This window comes from Diachasma alloeum, unplaced genomic scaffold, assembly GCF_001412515.2.
Source record: "Diachasma alloeum isolate Michigan unplaced genomic scaffold, Dall2.0 Dall_scaffold_00292, whole genome shotgun sequence".
NCBI classification, from domain to species: Eukaryota; Metazoa; Arthropoda; class Insecta; order Hymenoptera; family Braconidae; genus Diachasma; species Diachasma alloeum.
Window position 1 is genome coordinate 351,188 of NW_021680431.1, and position 19,348 is coordinate 370,535.

At 47.4% G+C, this 19,348-nt stretch overlaps 1 protein-coding gene across 1 annotated transcript; it reads left to right on the forward strand.

Annotated features, from left to right (window-relative positions):
• Positions 1–15,310: 15,310 nt before the first annotated feature.
• Positions 15,311–17,297, forward strand: LOC107039112. Its single transcript, XM_015258579.1, has 3 exons — positions 15,311–15,696; positions 15,765–16,258; positions 16,378–17,297. The coding sequence occupies exons 1-3, from the start codon at positions 15,311–15,313 to the stop codon at positions 17,295–17,297; spliced, it is 1,800 nt and encodes a 599-aa protein (XP_015114065.1).
• Positions 17,298–19,348: the final 2,051 nt, after the last annotated feature.

A 19,348-nucleotide genomic window follows, 5' to 3' on the forward strand; every position in this document is an offset into this window, starting at 1 on the left:
GCGAGAGGCCACTTGGTCGGTGGGAATCTCTCGTCGGTAAGAAGGACTATAGAACCAATCCTGATGTCGTGAGTTGCGTGGTGCGACTTCGAGATGGACTGCAGATGCTGAAGATAGCAAGTGGATCAATTTTTCCAAAACTGCTGGACCTTCTGCTGGATAAGTTGCCAACGAGCGACGTTAAAATCATCCAGAGAAGACTCAAGTACCGCGGCCAATTCCTTGTCCAATCAGTAAATATCCTGGTGTGAGAGCACTGATGTCATCAGTATCCTCCGAGAGCGGTTCAAGTGGTCGAGAGTTTAGCATGGCTTCGATTTGTGCGAGTAAAGTGGTAAGTTACTCAAAACTAAGCAGAGCATCGCCGATCGTTCTGTTGAGATGGAACTTCACCTACTTTACCGCAGTTTCGCATTTAAAAAAAAGAAAGACCATATTGTTCCGTCGTTGAGCAAAAGATGACCGAGCTGATCAGACTTCTTTGACACCATCGAGAAGAGCTTCTTCAATTCTTTGTCGGCTCCGAGGAAGTTTGTTCCGCAATCAGAAAACAGATTCCTACAGAGTCCGCGCCGGGCAACGAAACGACGATACGCAGCTATGAAGCCTTCAGCTGAATAGCCTGATACGACTTCGAGATGAACCACGGGCGGAGCCAAGCAAATTAGTTGCTTGGATTACTTTGCATGATTTATGACCACGTCCTTTCCATGAGCGGAGCGACACTGGTCCGGCGTAATCAACTCCAGTATTAAGAAACGCATGGCTAGATGTGAGGGGAGTAACTAAAAGCTGACCCATAAGCTGTTGAGCTCGAATTCCTCGCTGTCTGGCACAAGCAACACAATTCAAAATAAACGACTTAACTGGAGCTCTTCCTCCGACGATCCAGTAGGATCGCCTGAGCTGGCCAAGTGTGAGCTGCGTTCCTCCATGCAGAGTTCTGAGATGAGCATCCTTTATGATAAGCTGGGCAAATTGGAACTCCTTCGGTACAATGACTGGATGCTTGTTTTCGCTGTCGAGCTGAGAAAACTTTAGCCTTCCGCCAACACGAAGAACTCCGTGGTGATCCACATACGCCGTCAGACGAGTAAGCGGGTTCGATGGACGAAGTTTCTGCCCTCTGGATAGAGCTATCAGGTCCATAGAGAGACGTACCGATTGACTGGCTTTGATCCAGAAGGGTCGGGCTTGATCAATGTCACCAGGGTTGAGTGGTGTTCCCAACGAGGAACCAAGAACCTTCCTGAGCCGAGAAATGAACCGCTGACAAAGAGCTATCTTTCTGAGCAGCTTACTGAGAGAGGAGTAACGATGAACTAAATAATCCCCGATCTCGGTGCGCTGGAGTTTAACATTAAGCACGACGCCAGGTTTCTCTTCCAGATCCCCTGATGCCACTGGCGAAATACCGAGCGATGGCCAAGACGATCAGCTATGCATGAGCCATGGCGGCCCTTGTCACCAGAGCTTATGAGACGAGAGTTGAGCTGTGGTAAGACCCCTAGATGTGCCATCTGGTGGATTCCCTTTGCCAGGAACGAGTTTCCACTGAGCACTTGATATCCCCTCAGTAAGCTGAACCCGATTCCTGACGAATTATTTACATCTAGAAGGATGCGCGCTGATCCACGTGAGCGTGATTGAAGATTCGGTCCACAAGTACGTCAAAGCTTCGGAAAGGTTGAGCTGATCTTTGACGAGCTTCACAAGTCTAGCAAGAAGAAAAGCAGCTGTGAGTTCCAAGCTTGGTATTGTCAACTGTTTGAGAGGGGCTGCTTTCGTTGTCGGGCAGACCAAAGAAATCCAAGGCTCTTCATCTCCATTAAAGACTTTGAGCTAGACTACGGCTGACATTGCGAGAGTAGAAGCATCTAAGAATCCGTGAATTTAAATCGACGAATTCTGGAGCACGCCTAACCATTTTGGAACATATAGCTTGGAGAGCAGGGTGAGATCATTCCGAAAACTTTTTCAATGCTGAGCCATTTGATCTGGAACTTCATCATCCCAAGCGAGCTTTCCAATCCAAGTCTCCTGCATGAACAGCTTTCCTCTGATCACTACAGGAGATAATACTATGAGCAGGTCATAGATCTGAGCTACCTCTGAGAGTATATTCCTCTTATAGACTTTCAATTCATCGCTGATCTGAGTTGAGGAGACAAAGTTATCTGAGCTCTGCTGCCATAATAACCTAAGTATCCTGGTCGACGAATCTTCATATACTCGCTGGTCATTAGAAGTACTGTGAGGATAAAGCCACTGGAGTAGCGCTGGACTATTACTATGCCATTTTGCCAGGGGCATCCCTCCAGCAGCACAGAGATCAAGAACCTGACGAGAGGCTTCAATGAGTTGGTCATGAGAGTTTGCACCTCCACAAATATCGTCGACTGTTCGGTTTTCCACCGAATAATTTACTCCTCACAAATACGCACACACTCACGTACACTCATTCCTCTCGCATGCGTGCATGGCCTAAGCACAGTTGACCGACGTACTCGCCTCAGATGAGTGGCCTCTCACCTCTGATACCTGAGGCGCCACTTGATGGACAGTTGAATACCCCCATTTAAATTGGGTCACGTTCACACCTCTGGATTTTCGTCACATGCAACCTCGTGGCCTACGAATCTCTCTCATTTGCTTATTGGCCGTTGATTAGTGCACGCGCTGTTTGCATTTTTTTTGCTTAACGCTTTGTTAGTTGCACTGCTCCGTTATCAATTGCTCATCGCTTCTAAACTGTTAAGTTGATCCCCGCATAAACTGTTCTTTTTCTCATTGTGCTAACAGTATAAATAATTGACGTTATTTAATAATTAAATTGACTTTTGTGACCAACGTGCATGTGTTGTGATTCCTGACCCTTCTCACGCTCCCGCCAAAATCTATTAATATCTCGACCATCGCGGAAATATTTCCGCAGATCCAGATCCAGCATCGAACATTTTGGTCCTTCGAGCCGGATCTATGGAATATTTTTCAGTTTTTCGCGTTTTTTGAGTGATTTTCGGGAGTGTTTGTGGACAGCGTGCATTTGGGCAGTGGTGCTCAACGACGGCTTCTCGACATCGAGTTGGCGGGCGACAGAGTTCGGCTGCAAGCGGTGCTCAACCAGTTTCTCTCGCAGCAATTCAGAGACCTGCGGTACCGACCAGGCGGGAAATTCAAATTGACCAGCATGCTCTAAAGAGAAGTATATTAATTTTGTTTTCCTTTATTGAAATTTTATTGGATTTTTCGTCTCTGCAACTATCTGGACATGAGTTGGAGATTGATTGTTTACAATTTCGAAATTATCCGGGATTATTTACGGAATTTTATTGTTCTTTAGTCCTACGCTTTTTGGGACCATAGAACCTGTGCCTTTCAGTCTTCAGTTTTTTCGTGCGGCTCTTTCCTGGACAACCGAGATCAACTATTAGAATATTTACGCGATTGTTGTTTTTAGGTTTTTGAGCTTTTTTTTGGATTTCGTTTTTTTTTGGCCGTCGCTGTACTTCTCTAGCATAATATGACTTCTCTTGACGCGGTTATCAACTTACAGATGTCGCGTGCGACTCTTATTGAAGAAAGTCTCTCGGATACGAAGAAGACCGATGCACCGCAGCTCGAGGTTTCCGCACTTGAGTCAATGCTCGAAATGCTCTTGTAATATTGGAAGATATTCGAAGTTGCTCACGAGAAGCTCGGAGCAAGTAGTGCTAAAGTGGAAGGTCTTTCGGAAATTCCGTGTTTGAAGTCACAAGTTTTTGATAAATCGCTTGCAACTTATCGCTCTGCTAAAGTTGCACTCGCTCAGTTAATGGAGTTAAACGGAGCTCCTAACCGAAACCAATTTAGGAGGTGCTCTCAGCCCGGCGCTAACTCGTCTCACACAGTTTGTAGAGCTTTACCAGAAATTGAATTGCCGAAGTTCACTGGAATTTACAGAGTGGAGGCCATGGCGTGACTTATTTCACTCACTGGTCGGGAACAACCCTGACATTCCCGGAGTTGAGCCTATGTCTTACATACGTCTCTGTCTATCCAGTGAACCGCTTAGACTGATTTCAAATTTGCCCGTCTCGCAGGAATCCTTTTCAATAGCTTGGGGAATGCTTACCGATCGCTACGAGAACAAGCGCTTGTTAGTTGCAGCTCATCTCGATTAACTCTTGAGTCCTTCTCCGAGGTCCTCTGACAGCGCTACGGAACTCAACCGACTGACAACCTCAGCCTCCGAAGCTCTTAACGCGCTCAAGGCTCTGGATCAACCTACTTATCAGTGGGGGCCAGTAGTTGTCCATGCTATTGTTCGTCGACTATCCAACTAGCTTCGTGAGGCATGGAAGAACAACATCGGTGCTTCTACTGAGCATCCGACTCTCGAGCAGCTTACCGAGTTACTTCAAGGCCGTTCCAGAGCGATGGAGACTATGGAAGTTGGGTCTGGGTCTCACCACTCGATCTCGACGAAATCCACTCAGCCCAGCGTGCAATCTTGTCCTGCTTCGAACCCCAGCAGAAAGATCAACGCGATCACTTCCAATCGACCAGCTCACCAGCCTTCTCAGCAGTCTCAACGTCCAGCTTGAAAATTACAGTCCACTCCATCACAATCGTGGGTTGAGGCGGGCAGGTATCCTTGCTCGTATTGCAAGGGGGAGTACTACATTGCCTCCTGCAAACAGTTCAGGAGTCTCTCGCCAGCTGGTCGAAGGAAAATCGTGGGCCGTCTGTATTTATGCTTTAACTGCCTGGGTAAGCACAACATCAGGGTTTGCCAGACGACTCGCACGTGTGTCCGATGCCAAGAGAGGCATCACACCCTGCTGCACCTGCATCATTCTCGTCGCCCACCTCAAGGTCGTTCTACGTCTCAGCAAGCTGCTTCCAGAGGTTCAGAGAGCCAACAAACTGAGACTAGCTCTGCTTCACTTACCAGAGTACCTGTTGTGACCTATGCTCACACAGGTGAGGCTACGCCATCTATGTCTTCAGCAACGCTACAGCAATGAAGCGGGCTTTCCCAAACGGCGATCTCTTGTTCGGCTCGCAGTTGTCCCGCGCAAACCTCTCGGCCTGGACTCCTTCTCATAACAAGTTTAGCTCTTCTCATTAGCGATGCTTGCCCTCCGTATCAAGTTTGCCTTTTTTTGGATCCAGGCTCCGAGCTTTCGCTCATCTCAGATAAGCTAGTTCGGAAGTTGAAATTGAAGAAACAGCGTAGTTCCATCCACATCTCAGGAGTGGGTGAATCATCGTTTGGGACAACGTCCGGTGAAGTATATCTCACGCTTCAATCGATTCACTCGGACGAACACATTCATGTTTTGGTTCACGTTCTTGATCAACTCACGTCTTCACTGCCGACCTTCTCAGCAGAGGATCTCGAGTGGGACCATCTCGAGGATTTGCAGCTCGTTGATCCTCATTTTCGAGTTTCTGCGCCAGTTGATCTTCTCATCGGAGCTGACGTTTTTGGATAACTCATTAGGCGTGCGTAATTAAAGTAGGAGCGCAGGCTCCAGTTGCTTAGCTGACCAGCTTTGGCTTGATCGTTTTTGGACCAACGGGATCGACTCAAAAGACCACTTACTCCAGTCATCACGTCCGTGTTTCGAATGAAGTGCTCCATGATCTTTACAGCAAATTCTGGGTTCAGGAGCAAATCCTTGGAAACGGGGACTCAAGCCTCTCAGAAGAGGAATTGAAGTGCGAACAGCACTTTTGTCGGACGCACTCGAGAGATAGTTCAGGGCGTTACACCGCTCATTTGTCCCTCTCCGCTCCAGTTTCGTCATTTGGTAATTCGTATCGTCCAGCTCTAGCTTGTTTGCATCGGATGCTCGGAAGGATCTCGAAAGATCAGCGCTTTCTAGAGCTCTACTCTGACTTCCTCAGGGAATATGTAAATCCCGACCACATGAGGCTGGTAACTCGTTCTGGCTTAAATACATCGTCTTCGGTTCAGACGGAAACCGCCTGTTGTTCTGACAAGATGACATTAGCACATGAAGCGCAAGCTTCACGGGGGTCGAGGATCTTCGAAGAGCCTCAGGTAGGCCCGTCTGGCATTCAAGGGAGTTACTACCTGCCTCATCATGGTGTTGTCAGAGAGAGCAGCGAAACGACGAAACTGAGAATAGTGTTTAATGGATCAGCGAAGACTAACTCAGGAAAATCGCTCAACAATATCCTTCACACAGGGGCTAAACTTCAGCGTGACATCACTGATGTACTTCTCTGGAGTAGATAGCATAATGTCATCTTCATGACGGACATCACCAAAATGTTCCGTCAGATCAGAGTACATGAAGATGATTGCGCCCTGCAGCAGATATCATGTACCGACTCACGTGGAGAAATCGCGCCATATCAATTGACCACCGTTACTTATGGCACTAGATCATCTCCATTCCTTGCGAATCGTGTTCTTCTTCAACATGCTGAGGACGAAGGACACAGATTCCCATTGGCCATCTCGCCCATCGTAAATGGAAGATATGTCGACGATATTTGTGGAGGTGCAGACTCTCATAACAAACTCATAGAAACCTCTCGTCAGGTTCGTGATCTCTGTGCTGCTGGAGGAATGCCTCTGGCAAGATGGCACAGTAATAGTCCAGCGCTACTCCAGTAGCTCGATCCCGATTGTACCTCCAATGACCAGCAAGTTTATAAGGATTCGGAGACCCGGATTCTCGGTTTTTGCTGCCAGCCAAGCGCGCATAATTTCGTTCTCTCAAGTCGGACCAGCGTTGATTCGAAAGTCTCTAAGAGGAACATCCTCTCAGAGATTGCTCAGATCAATGAACTGCTCGGATTTCTATCTACTGTCGTGATCAGAGGAAAACTGCTCATACAGGAGACTTGATTGCTAAGCTCAGCTGGGATGAAGAAGACCCAGAACAACTAGCTCAGCATTGGAAAAGTTTCCGTAGTGATCTCGCTCTCCTTTCGAAGCTATCCGTACCAAGATGGCTGGGCCTGCTCGAGAATTCATCGATCGAAATCCATGGATTCTTAGATGCTTCAATTCTCGCAATGTCAGCCGTAGTCTATCTCAAAGTCGTCAATGGAAAAGATGAGCCTCGGATTTCTTTGGTCTGCGCGAAAACGAAAGTAGTCCTCTCAAACGGCTGACAATACCAAGACTAGAGCTCACAGCTGCTGTTCTTCTTGCCAAACTCGGAAAGTACGTTAAAGATTAGTTCAACTTCTCCGAGGTTCTGACGTACTTGTGGACCAACTCGTCCAGCTCATCCAGGAGATGACGAACGCACAATGGAGAATCGTTCCTGATAAGGAGAACCCCGTTGATTGTGGATCTCGTGGTCTAACCACAGCTCACTCTCGTCGCCCAAGCTCGGGTAGCAAGGTCCATCGTGGCTTAAGAGAAGCTCATCGGCGTGGCCATCTGTACATGTCCCCCCAGGGGAATTAGCCCACCTGGAGGAGAAGCCGGGCGTCGGGCTCAACGTGAAAATCCAGTGCCAATAAATCTGGGATCTAGTCCATCGTTATTCCTCGCTCATTAAGCTGTTCAGGGTCACAGCTATTTGTCAGAGTTTTATTGCTCGGCTCAAGAAATTTCCTGAATCGTCGTTAAAAACATCGCTAAACTCTGGTGACATCGAATCAGCCTGATTGTTCTGGATCAAGGCCAGTCAGTGAGCGCATTTTTCCACTGAACTGACAACCTTGTGTCCAGAGGACAAATACTCAGCGCATCGCAACCTCTTACTCGATTAACAGCGTTTTTCGACCGCCAGGGAGTTCTTCATGTTGGCGGAAAGCTAGAGTTTGCTCAGCTTGACGGCGAAAACAAACATCCAGTCATCGTACCCAAGGAGTCTCAGTTTGCCCAGCTTATCATGAAGGATCCTCATCTCAGAACTCTTCATGGAGGAACGCAGCTCACACTTGGCCAGCGCAGGTAATCCTACTGGATCCTCGGAAGAAGAGCTTCAGTTAGGTCGTTTATTTTGAAGTGCGTTTCCTATGCTGGACAGCAAGGAATCAGAGCTCAACAGCTAATGGGTCAGCTCCCCGTTGCCCGTCTGACTCCTGGCCGCGCGTTCCTCAATACTAGAGTTGATTACGCCGGACTAGTATCATTTCGCTCATGGAAACGACGTGGTCATAAATCATACAAAGGATGGCTCGCAATCTTCGTTTGTATGGCTACGTTCGCGGTTTATCTCGAAGTCGTCTCCGACTACACATTTGACGGCTTCATGTCACCGTGTCGTCGTTTTGATGCTCGGCGCGGGATCTGCAAGGACCTCTTCTCGGACTGGGGAACAACCTTCTTGGAAGCCGATAAGGAGTTGAAAAAACTCTTCTCGATGGCGTTCAAGGAATTTGACCCTATGGCTCATCTCTTGCTCAGCGACGGAACTCGATAGTCATTTAATGCTCCCGGTGCTCCGCACTTTGGAGGGAAGTGGGAAGCCGCGGTGAAGTCGGTGAAGTTCCATCTTACGCGAACGATCGGCGACACTCTTTTGACCTTCGAGGAACTCACCACTTTGCTAGCGCAGATTGAAGCAGTGCTTAATTCACGAACACTTGAGCCTCTTTCAGAAGATCCCGACGACGTTAGTGCGGTCACTCCAGGACATTTCTTGATTGGTCAGGTGTTGACAGCGCTACCTGAGCCTTCTCTGGATGACTTGAACGTCACTCGTCTGTCTCGCTGGCAACTCATTTAGCAGAAGCTCCAGTGCTTTTGGAAAAGGTGGTCCACTAGCTATCTTCAGGATCTCCAGTCCATCTCGAAGTGCACCATCCTTCGCACAACATCAAGATCGGCTTCATAGTCTTTCTCATTGACGAGAGGATTCCACCAACAAAGTGGCCCCTCGCTCGAGTCATCGCTCTTCACCCTGGTAGAGATGGACTCACCAGGGTGGTAACTATCACGACGTCCAGTTCGATTCTATAACGGCTCATCTCGAAGCTTGCCTTACTGACTGTCTCGACCAGCGATACTGAGGATCATCTCACGCGATAACAGCTCTACTTCATCAAGTTCATCATAGTCCATATTCGGATCACGTCATAGCAAGGATTTAGGACCCTCGCTCTGGCCACACACCTGACCAACGCTGATGCACTACAATGGTGACGTTGCACTCCGAGAAATTATTATCCTGAGCTCGATTAATCGCTTTTTATTTCAGTCCTAATCAGTGACGTCAGGAGTTGCTGACGGCGGGGGAGAATGTTCGGTTTTCCACCGAATAATTTACTCCTCACAAATACGCACACACTCACCCACGCTCACTCCGCTCGCATGCGTGCATGGCCAACGCACAGTTGACCAAGGTACTCGCCTCATGTGACCTGTGGCCTCTCACCTCTGACACCTGGGGCGCCACTTGATGGACAGGTGTCCAGTGATTTAAATTGGGTCACGTTCACACCTCTGGATTTTCGTCATCTGTCACCTCGTGGCCTATAAATCTCTCTCATTTGGATATTGCCCGTTGACTAGGGCACGCGCTTTTTGCTTTTTTCTTTTGCTTAACGCTCTGTTAGTTGCTCTGCTCTTTTATTAATTGCTCATCGCTTCTAAACTGTTAAACTGTTAAATCTAAACTGTTAAATCCGTGCATAAACTTTTGTTCTTCTCATTGTGCTAACAGTGTAAATAATTGACGTTATTCAATAAATAAATTGACTTGTGTGACCAATGTGCAGGTGTTGGGATTCCTGTACCCTCTCACGCTCCCGCTAAAATCCATTAATATCTCGACTATCGCAGAAATATTTCCGCAGATCCAGATGCAGCATCGAACATCGACATATTTTCCATTTACGATGGGCGAAACGGCCAATGGGAATCTGTGTCCTTCGTCCTCAGCAAGTTGAAGAAGAACACGATTGGCGAGGAATGGAGCTGATCTAGTGCCATAAATAATGGTGGTCAATGGATATGTCGCGATTTGGTTCATAGGATCTGCTGCAGGGTCCAGTCATCTTCATGGACTCTGATCTGATGGAACATCTTGGTGATGTCCGTCATGAAGATGACTTTACGCTGTCTACTCCAGAGAAGTACAACAGTGATGTCACGCTGAAGCTTAGCCCCTGTGTGGAGGATACCGTTGAGCGATTTTCCTGAGCTAGTCTTCACTGATCCATTAAATACTACTCTCAGTTTCGTCGTTTCGCTGCTGTCTCTGACAACACCAATATGAGGCAGGTAGTAACTCCCCTGAATGCCAGACGGGCCTACCTGAGGCTCCTCGAAGACCCTCAACTCTCCTGAAGCTTGCGCTTCATGTGCTAAGGTCATCTCGTCAGAAAAACAGGCGGTCTCCGCCTGAACCGAAGGCGAAGAACCAAAGTGAGAAAGAATTACCAGCCTCATGTGGTCGAGATCTGGCTGTTCCCTGAGGAAGTCAGAGTAGAGCTCGAGAAAGCGCTAATCTTTTGAGATTCTGCCGAGCATCCGATGCAAACAAGCTAGGGCTGGACGATACCAACTATTTAATGACGAAATTGGAGCGGAGAGGGGCAAACGAAGAGGGCGTCTGACGAAAGTGCCGTTCGTACTTCAATTCCTCTTCTGAGAGGCTCGAGTCCCTGTACCCAGGGCTTTCTTCCTGAACCCAGAACTTGCTGAGAAGATCATGAAACTTTTCATTCGAAACACTGACGTGATAAGTAGAGCAAGTGGTCTTTTGAGTCGATCCCGTTGGTCAAAAACGATCCAGCCAAAACTGGTCAGCTGAGCAACTGGAGCCTGCGGTCCTCCTTTAATTAAACTGGGCTTAATGAATTGTCCAAAGAAGTCAGCTCCGATGAGAAGATCAACTGGCGCAGAAACTCGAAAATGAGAATCAGCGAGCTGTAAATCCTCGAAATAATCCCACTCGAGATTCTCTGCTGAGAAGGTCGGCAACGAAGACGTGAGTTGATCAAGAACTTGAGCTGAAATGCGTTCGTCCCAGTGAATCCATTGAAGCGTGACGAACCAGACGTTGTCCCAAACGACGATTCACCGACTCCTGAGATGTGGATGGAACTACGCTGTTTCTTCAATTTCAACTGCCGAACTAGCTTATCTGAGATGAGCGAAAGCTCGGAGCCTGGATCCAAAAAAAGGCAAACTTGATACGGAGGGCAAGCATCGCTAATGAGAAGAGCTAAACTTATTATGAGAAGGAGTCAACAGGTTCGCTGATCAGTGAAGCAGAGCTAGTCCCATGTTGTTGTCTCTCGGAGCCTCTGGAAGTAGCTTGTTGAGACGCAGAACGTTGAGCTGGGCGACGAGAACGTTGAGCTGGGCGACGAGAACGATCTAGGTGCAGCAAGGTGTGATGCTTCTCTTTGCATTGGAGGCACGTGCGAGTCTTCTGGCAAACCCTGATGCTGTACTTCCCCAGGCAGTTAAAGCACAGATAGAGACGGTCCACGAATTCCTTTCGACCAGCTGGCGAGAGACTCCTAAACTGGTTGCAGGGGGCAATGTAGTGCTCCTCCTTGCAATACGAGCAAGGATACCTGACCGCCTAAGCCCACGATTGTGCTGGAGTGGACTGTAATTTTCGAGCTGGACCTTGAGAGTACTGCGATGGCTGGTGAGCTGATCGATTGGAAGTCATCGCGTTGACCTTTCTGCTGGGATTTGACGCAGGGCGAGGTTGTACGCTGGGCTGAGAGGATTCCGTCGAGCTCGAGTTGAGAGAACCAGACCCAACTTCCAGAGTTTCCATCGCCCTGGAACGAACTTGAAGGAACTCGGTAAGCTGCTCGAGAGTAGAATACTCATTCGAGGCACCGATCTTATTCTCCCATGCCTCACGAAGCTTGTTGGATAGTCAACGAACAATGACATGGACAACCACTGGACTCCACTCATCAGTAAGTTGATCCAGAGCTTTGAGTGCGCTGAGAGCTTCGGAGGCTGAGCTGGTCACTCGGTTGAGTTCCATAGCGTTGTGAGAGGACATTGGAGAAGTACTCAAGAGTTGATCAAAATGGGCTGCAACTAACAAGCCCTTGTTCTCGAAGCGATCGGTAAGGATTCCCCAAGTCATTGGAAAGGATTCCTCCGAGACGGGCAAATTCGAAATCAATTGAGGCGGTTCACCTCATCGACAAAGACCTATGTAATGCATACGCTCAACTCCCGGAATGTCAGGATTATTCCCGACCAGTGAGTGGAATAAGTCGCTTCATGGGCTCCACTCTGTGTAAATTTCAGAGGACTTCGGCAATTCAATTTCCGGTACGGCTGTGCGAGTTGTGTGACACGAGTTAGCGCCGAGCGGAGAGCCCCTCCTAGATTTGTTTATGGTAGGAGCTCCTTTTAACTCCATTAGCTGAGCGAGTGCGACTTTAGCAGAGCGAAAAGTCGCATGCGTTTTATCAAAAACTTGCGTCTTGAAATACGGAATTCCCAGAACACCTTCCACTTTAGCGCTACTTGCTATGAGGTTGTCGTGAGCAACTTCAAACTTCTTCCAATATTACAAGAGCATTTCGAGCATTGACTCAAGTGTGGATACCCCGAGCTGCGACGCATCCGTCTTCTTCGTATCCGAGAGTTTCTTCAATGAGAGTCGTACGCGACATCTGTAGGTTGATAAACGCGTCGAGAGAAGTCATATTCAGCGAGAAAACGTACGGCGACGACCAAAAAAAAAACCGAAATGGGAAAAAAACTCAAAGAACCAAAAAAACAATCGCGTAAGTGGCGCAATAATTGATTTCGGTTGTCCGGAAACGAGCCGCTCAAAATAACTGAAGACTGAAAGGTACACCTGCGATGGTCCCCAAAAGCGTAGAATGAAAAAAAACAATAAAATTTCGAAAATAATCCCGAATAATGTCCAAATTACGAAAAATTAATCTCCGACGCAGGTCCAGATGGTTGCAGGCACGAAAAATCCGAAATAATTTCAATAAAGGAAAAGAAAAATAAAATTCCCTTTAGAGAACGCTGGTCAATTTGAATTTCCCGCCTGGTCGGTACCGCAGGTCTCTGAAGTGTTGTAAGAACAACTGGTTGAGCAGCACTTACAGCCGGCCTCCGCTTCCCGCCAACTCGATGTCGAGAAGCCGCCGTTGAGCACCACTGCTCAGACACGGTCCGTATTTCACTCCAGTTCAAACACTTGAAAAATCTCGAAAAACTGAGAAATATTCCACAGATCCGGCTCGAAGGATCAAAATGTTCGATGCCGGGTCTGAGATCTGTGGAATAAGCGAGCGATGAGCGAGATGTAAATCGATTTTTAAGGGAGCGCGAGAGGGTCCAAAAAACATTACACATGCACGTTGGTCAACTCCGTCAATTTGATCACAATATAAAAGTAAAAAATACACTGATATAGGCACAGCAGAGATGAGTAGAATTTTTGCGCGGATCAACTAACAATTTAGAAGCGATGAACAACCAAATATTACGCAAAGCAATTAATAATGCGTCAAGCAAAAGAGAGTAGCAGAAAGCGCGTGCACTAGTCAACGGCCGATATCGAAATGAGGCCGATTAAAGGACCGCAAGGTGGCAGGTGTCGATGATCGAAGGTCCGAACGTGCCTCAATTTAAATGGGGGCATTCATACGATACCTGTCCATCAAGTGCCGCCTCAGATGTCATAGATGAGAGGCCACTGATTATCTCAGGCTATTGCGCAGGTCAGTTGAGCGTACCCATGCAAGCATGTGAGCGGAATGAGTATGCGTGAGTGTGTGCGTATGTGGGAGGAATAAATAATTAGGTGGAAAACCGAACATATACCTAATATAAATAATAACGACAATTTATTATTAACAAGGGCTGATAAAGGCCACGTTACAGTTGCATTGAACAAATTAAATTATATTAAGTTTGGTGAAATGATGTTGATAGATCAAACAACATATTTAGAAGCTCCAAATCATAATTTAGCAGTGACAGAAAAGGTAAATAATGAATTAATTGAATTTTGGTAACTTGAGAATTACATAGGGGAATGCATAAAAAACTTATTAACCAGAAGACATAGTTTAATTACGAGGTTGCATTTGTTACCCAAAATCCACAAAATAGAATTATCATACAGGTCTATTGTTTCCTCGATTGAAGGGCCTCTTCACGCCTTCGGAAGATATCTTCATAACTAACCATAACTTCTTCATAACTCCCATAACCTTTGATGGATAATCACTTTCCCAACGTGAAAAATATTGATGATTACATTGATAAGCTAAAGCATATTGAAATACTAAGTGGTTATAGACTAATTCTACTAGATATATCGTCACTCTATACAAGCGTTCCATTTGACCTGGTGGAAGCTTCAATAATTAAATACCGACATAAATTGAAGACAAAGGTTCCGTATTATGAGGTGATTAGAGGAGTATCGTCTCTAACGAACAATATATTTTTTAAATTCAATCGGAAATTTTACAAGCAAATCCAAGACCCCCCCTGTAGCGCCTCGCTACACAAACACCAACGCGTAACACACGCACGGATACGACAACGCTGAGAGACGACTGGACATCGGTGATATCATCGCGCTCTGTCACGCGCCCAGTAAAAAATACCTCTCGCTCGCACCTATTGTCATGCGTATCCAAATTCCCGTCTTACGCGGTTTAAGATAGTCAGTAGAATCTACCACTGACCTCCGATCAGATCACTTTGATTATTCTTTCTCTTTTGTATATATTCTAAACGTCTTGATTAAACAGTAATTTATATTCTAGATTACATTTGTTAGTGAATTGTTACATCCTTCAACAACCTCAATTCCTACATTGGTGACCCCGACGTGATCTAATTAGGGAAATTCGACGTTTTAAACGACAAAAGTGAAAACCCTCGCGTCTCGCGCGCGTGCAGTGCAACTGAAAAATTCATTCTCTCGTCTACGCGTTATCATCCGTTTTTCCGGACAACACGCCGCGACTCCGTTTTTCAAGTGCTGCAGTGAATCTCGTGAGTGCCTTCTACTTAAGTGGCGCGCTTCTGAAAATAATTGATTTCGTTGTGTGACCCACGTTTCGGTTTTTAAACGACGGCGTCTCGGGATTTCTAGAACATTCCAACCATCCGAGCGTCAAGACCTTGGTTTCCAATTGTTCTCGCGGAACCAAAACAAACCGAATAAAAGTGATATCCGAGTGAATATTTGTGACCTCGCGCCGACACATTGCCGAACACCCATAGACTGTGTTGTGTTGGTGACAAATAGAGACTACAACAGCCTTTATTTTTCTCACAAATTTATTCCTTAGGTTTAATCGCGCTGTGAAGTAAAATTCATCGATTTTATTTCTCTCTGAAATAAAATAAAATTAAATCGACATGGCAACAACAGCAGCTGACATCCAAACAACTCCCACCGTAATGACAGCAACGGCTACAATGAGGCCCAGGCTCATCGCAAGGCCCTTCGACGCGGACAAACCCGCGCTATGGTTCGCGCAGCTGGAGACACAGTTCGCTGACCTGGGATACGTCACCGAGTCAGATAAGTACAACAAAACGGTACCGCTGATCGACACTGCTTACGCGGCAGAAGTTGAACATTTAATTGTCTCCAGACCTGTAACAAATCCATACCAAACATTAAAAAACGAACTAATCAGATGTTTCACAAAATCCAGAACTGCGAACATCATCCAATTGCTCCACAGGGAGAGCATTGGGGATCGAACTCTGGGCGTCGAAGCACCTGAGACATTTAAAAAGTCTTGTTCCAGGCATTGACGACGAGGTCCTGAAAACGCGCTGGTTGTCTCATCTCNACAAAATCCAGGACTGCGAACATCATCCAATTGCTCGACAGGGAGAGCATTGGGGATCGAACTCCGTCGAAGCACCTGAGACATTTAAAAAGTCTTGTTCCAGGCATTGACGACGAGGTCCTGAAAACGCGCTGGTTGTCTCATCTCCCCGAGCAAACGCGAGCTACACTCGCTACCCAGGAGAACGCTTCCATTGATGATCTCGCGAAGCTAGCAGACAGGGTGCACGAAGTATTTCACCCAAACAGCGTCGCAGCGATCACCACATCAGCAGGCAACGCGACCAACGCAGCACTCCTCAAGCGAATCGAACAGCTGACGGCAACTGTCGCAGAGTTACGATTGAAAGACTCACGCTCGCGCTCACGCACACGTTTAGAGTACTCACGTGGGCAGCGTAACAACTCACGCCGACGCTCCAGCTCCAGGAAAGTATTAAAGAAATTCGACACCTGCTGGTATCATCACAGATACGGCGAAAATCCGCGTAACTGCCAACCTGTTTGTAAGTTTCAGGAAAACTCCAACGAGAGACAATAGTGGCGGAAGTCGTCTCTCATACTAAATCCCGCCGCATATTCGTAGTAGACAGAACGACTGGGACCCAATACCTTGTGGACACAGGCTCAGACGTCTCTGTCACGCCTTGCAGGCCGCCAGCAAAACAGAAAGACACCAGCGGCTATCAACTCCTCGCAGCCAATGGAGNAGACTTCACATGGCGATTCATCGAAGCAGACGTCAGTAAACCCATCATCGGTGCTCACTTCCTGCATCACTTCAATCTGCTACCGGACTTGAGAAACGGAGCAATCATCGACAGCGCGACAGGCCTCCGATCGCATGGCCAGTCCGTGCGATTCCGCGCGACGTCTGTCAAGCTCCTCGAGATCAACGAGGATTCACCGTACGCGTTGATCCTCAAAGAGTTCCCAGCAATAACAAAACCGGGAGGATTGCTCAGAAAAGCGGAGCACTCCACCGTTCATCACATACGGATAACACCAGGACCACCAATCTCCTGCAGAGCTCGCCGCCTAGCGCCGGATAAACTCAAAACCGCTCAAGCGGAGTTCTCCAGCATGTTGACGCTCGGAACCGCGAGGAGATCTGAAAGTCCCTGGGCATCCGCACTCTACCTAGCTCCTAAGGGCAACAACGGATGGAGGCCATGCGGTGATTACCGCGCACTCAACGACAGGACAATACCAGATAAGTATCCTGTTCATTATCTAGAAGACTTTGCTGCCAACCTTCATGGCAAAACAATCTTTTCCACCATAGATTTGGTTAAAGCCTTCAACCAAATTCCAGTGGCACGCGAAGACATCCAGAAAACGGCAATAATCACGCCATTTGGACTCTTCGATTTCCCATACATGACATTTGGCCTCAGAAACGCAGCTCAGATATTCCAACGTCTGATCGACGAGGTCACACGCGATCTACCATTTTTGTTCCCGTACATAGACGACATCTTGGTAGCATCGGAAGACGCAGAGCAACATCGCGAACACCTGAGGATCCTCTTCCAACGACTCTAGGACTACGGGCTGTTAATCAACGTCGTCAACTCAGTCCTCGGACAGCCAGAGGTACTTTTCCTCGGACACGTGATCAACGCTCAAGGAATTAAACCCCCCAAGGATTGAGTCAACGCGATCCTGGAGTTCACAAGGCCAACAACGGTCAAATTGCTACGCAGATACCTCGGAACTCTAAATTTCTACCGGAAGTTCATCAAAGGAGCAGCAGAAATCCTCGCCCCGCTGAACGCCGCGACTCAGGGGACGAACGTCAAGGGAAAACAACCAGTAGCCTGGTCTCCACCCCTTGAAGAAGCATTCACGCGCAGCAAGCAAGCGCTAGCAGAAGCCACTCTGTTGTCTCATCGAAATATCGAGGCAGAGTGGGCTATCTTCACAGACGCGTCGGATCACGCGATCGGAGTCGTTCTACAGCAGGAACACCACNCCACTGATCGACTCGAGGATGCCAACAGTAGTCAATGCGATTCTTTATCACTGGATCGCGCGCTTCGGCATCCCCCTGAGAATTACATGTGACCAATTCTTCTCAGACACCTTCAAGGAGCTTACGCGAATTCTGGGCACCGAGAGGTTGATGACGACGCCATTTTATCCTCAATCAAACGGCATGGTTCACAGAATACATCGCCAACTGAAAGCAGCACTGCGATGTCATGGCGAAGCTTGGTACGACGCACTTCCCCTGGTACTTCTAGGGTTGAGATCCGCGTGGAAAGAGGACCTTCAAACGACTCCCGCCGAGCTAACATACGGGGAACCGATCCATCTACCCGGAGAATTCCTCATTCTATCGAACCAACGAGCAGCAGCACCGGAATTGGTGAGAAACCTACGCGAGCATTTCCGCAGGATCGCACCGACTCCCGCTGCACGTCACGGTACACGTTCAACTTTCATCTTCAAGGATCTAGCGACGTGTACACATGTTTTTGTCCGCGATGACCACGTGCGAATGGCATACCGATCACCATACATCGGCCCATGCCGCGTAATCAGTCGTCATGACAAATACTTCGTCATTTGGTACAAGTCCGGAGGATTGGGTGACTACAAGAATACACCGATCTCCATCGACCGATTGAAACCAGCGTACGTACTGCCGGAGGACATGGACCAGATCCAAGGACAGCCTACACCGCCAGACATACCAGAAGAGCCTCAACAACAACAGAATCAGCCGCAGCCGAGCACGAGCACGGCGAACAGGACTCAGAGTCTGAGGAGACGCGTAAACTTCGCGAACAGACCGACGATCCACGTCTATACTGTCTAAATTTCCTCATCAAAAATTTTTTTCACCTGCTTAATACATTTCACCTGTTCCGAGATTAATTTTTTTCTGTTACAGTGCTGAAAAACTACCTTTTTCACTTAAGCAGGGGAGTCATGTAGCGCCTCGCTACACAAACACCAACGCGTAACACACGCACGGATACGACAACGCTGAGAGACGACTGGACATCGGTGATATCATCGCGCTCTGTCACGCGCCCAGTATAAAATACCTCTCGCTCGCACCTATTGTCATGCGTATCCAAATTCCCGTCTTACGCGGTCTAAGATAGCCAGTAGAGTTTAACACTGACCTCCGATCAGATCACTTTGATTATTCATTCTCTTTTGTATATATTCTAAACGTCTTGATTAAACAGTAATTTATATTCTAGATTACATTTTTTAGTGAATTGTTACATCCCTCAACAACCTCAATTCCTACACCCCCATGGGCCATTCCGCACCGTTAGCCCCGATCTGCGGAAATCTTGTCATGGGTGATTTTTAAAGGTCGTGTCTTAAGAAACTCAGCTACGAAGTTCCATTCTTCTTCAGATATGTGTATCACATTTTTACATGTGTACCTCATGATGGAGTAGACGAAATTTCGGGGCATTTTAATAACTGCAAACCGTCGTTTGCAATTCACTCATGAAATAGAGACGGCGAAGGCACTTCCTTTTCTTGATGTTGTAGTGATTCGAAGGAATAACAGTTAGTTTTCGACAGGTACAGAATCCTACGTGATCAGGTAGGAGGTTAAATTACAT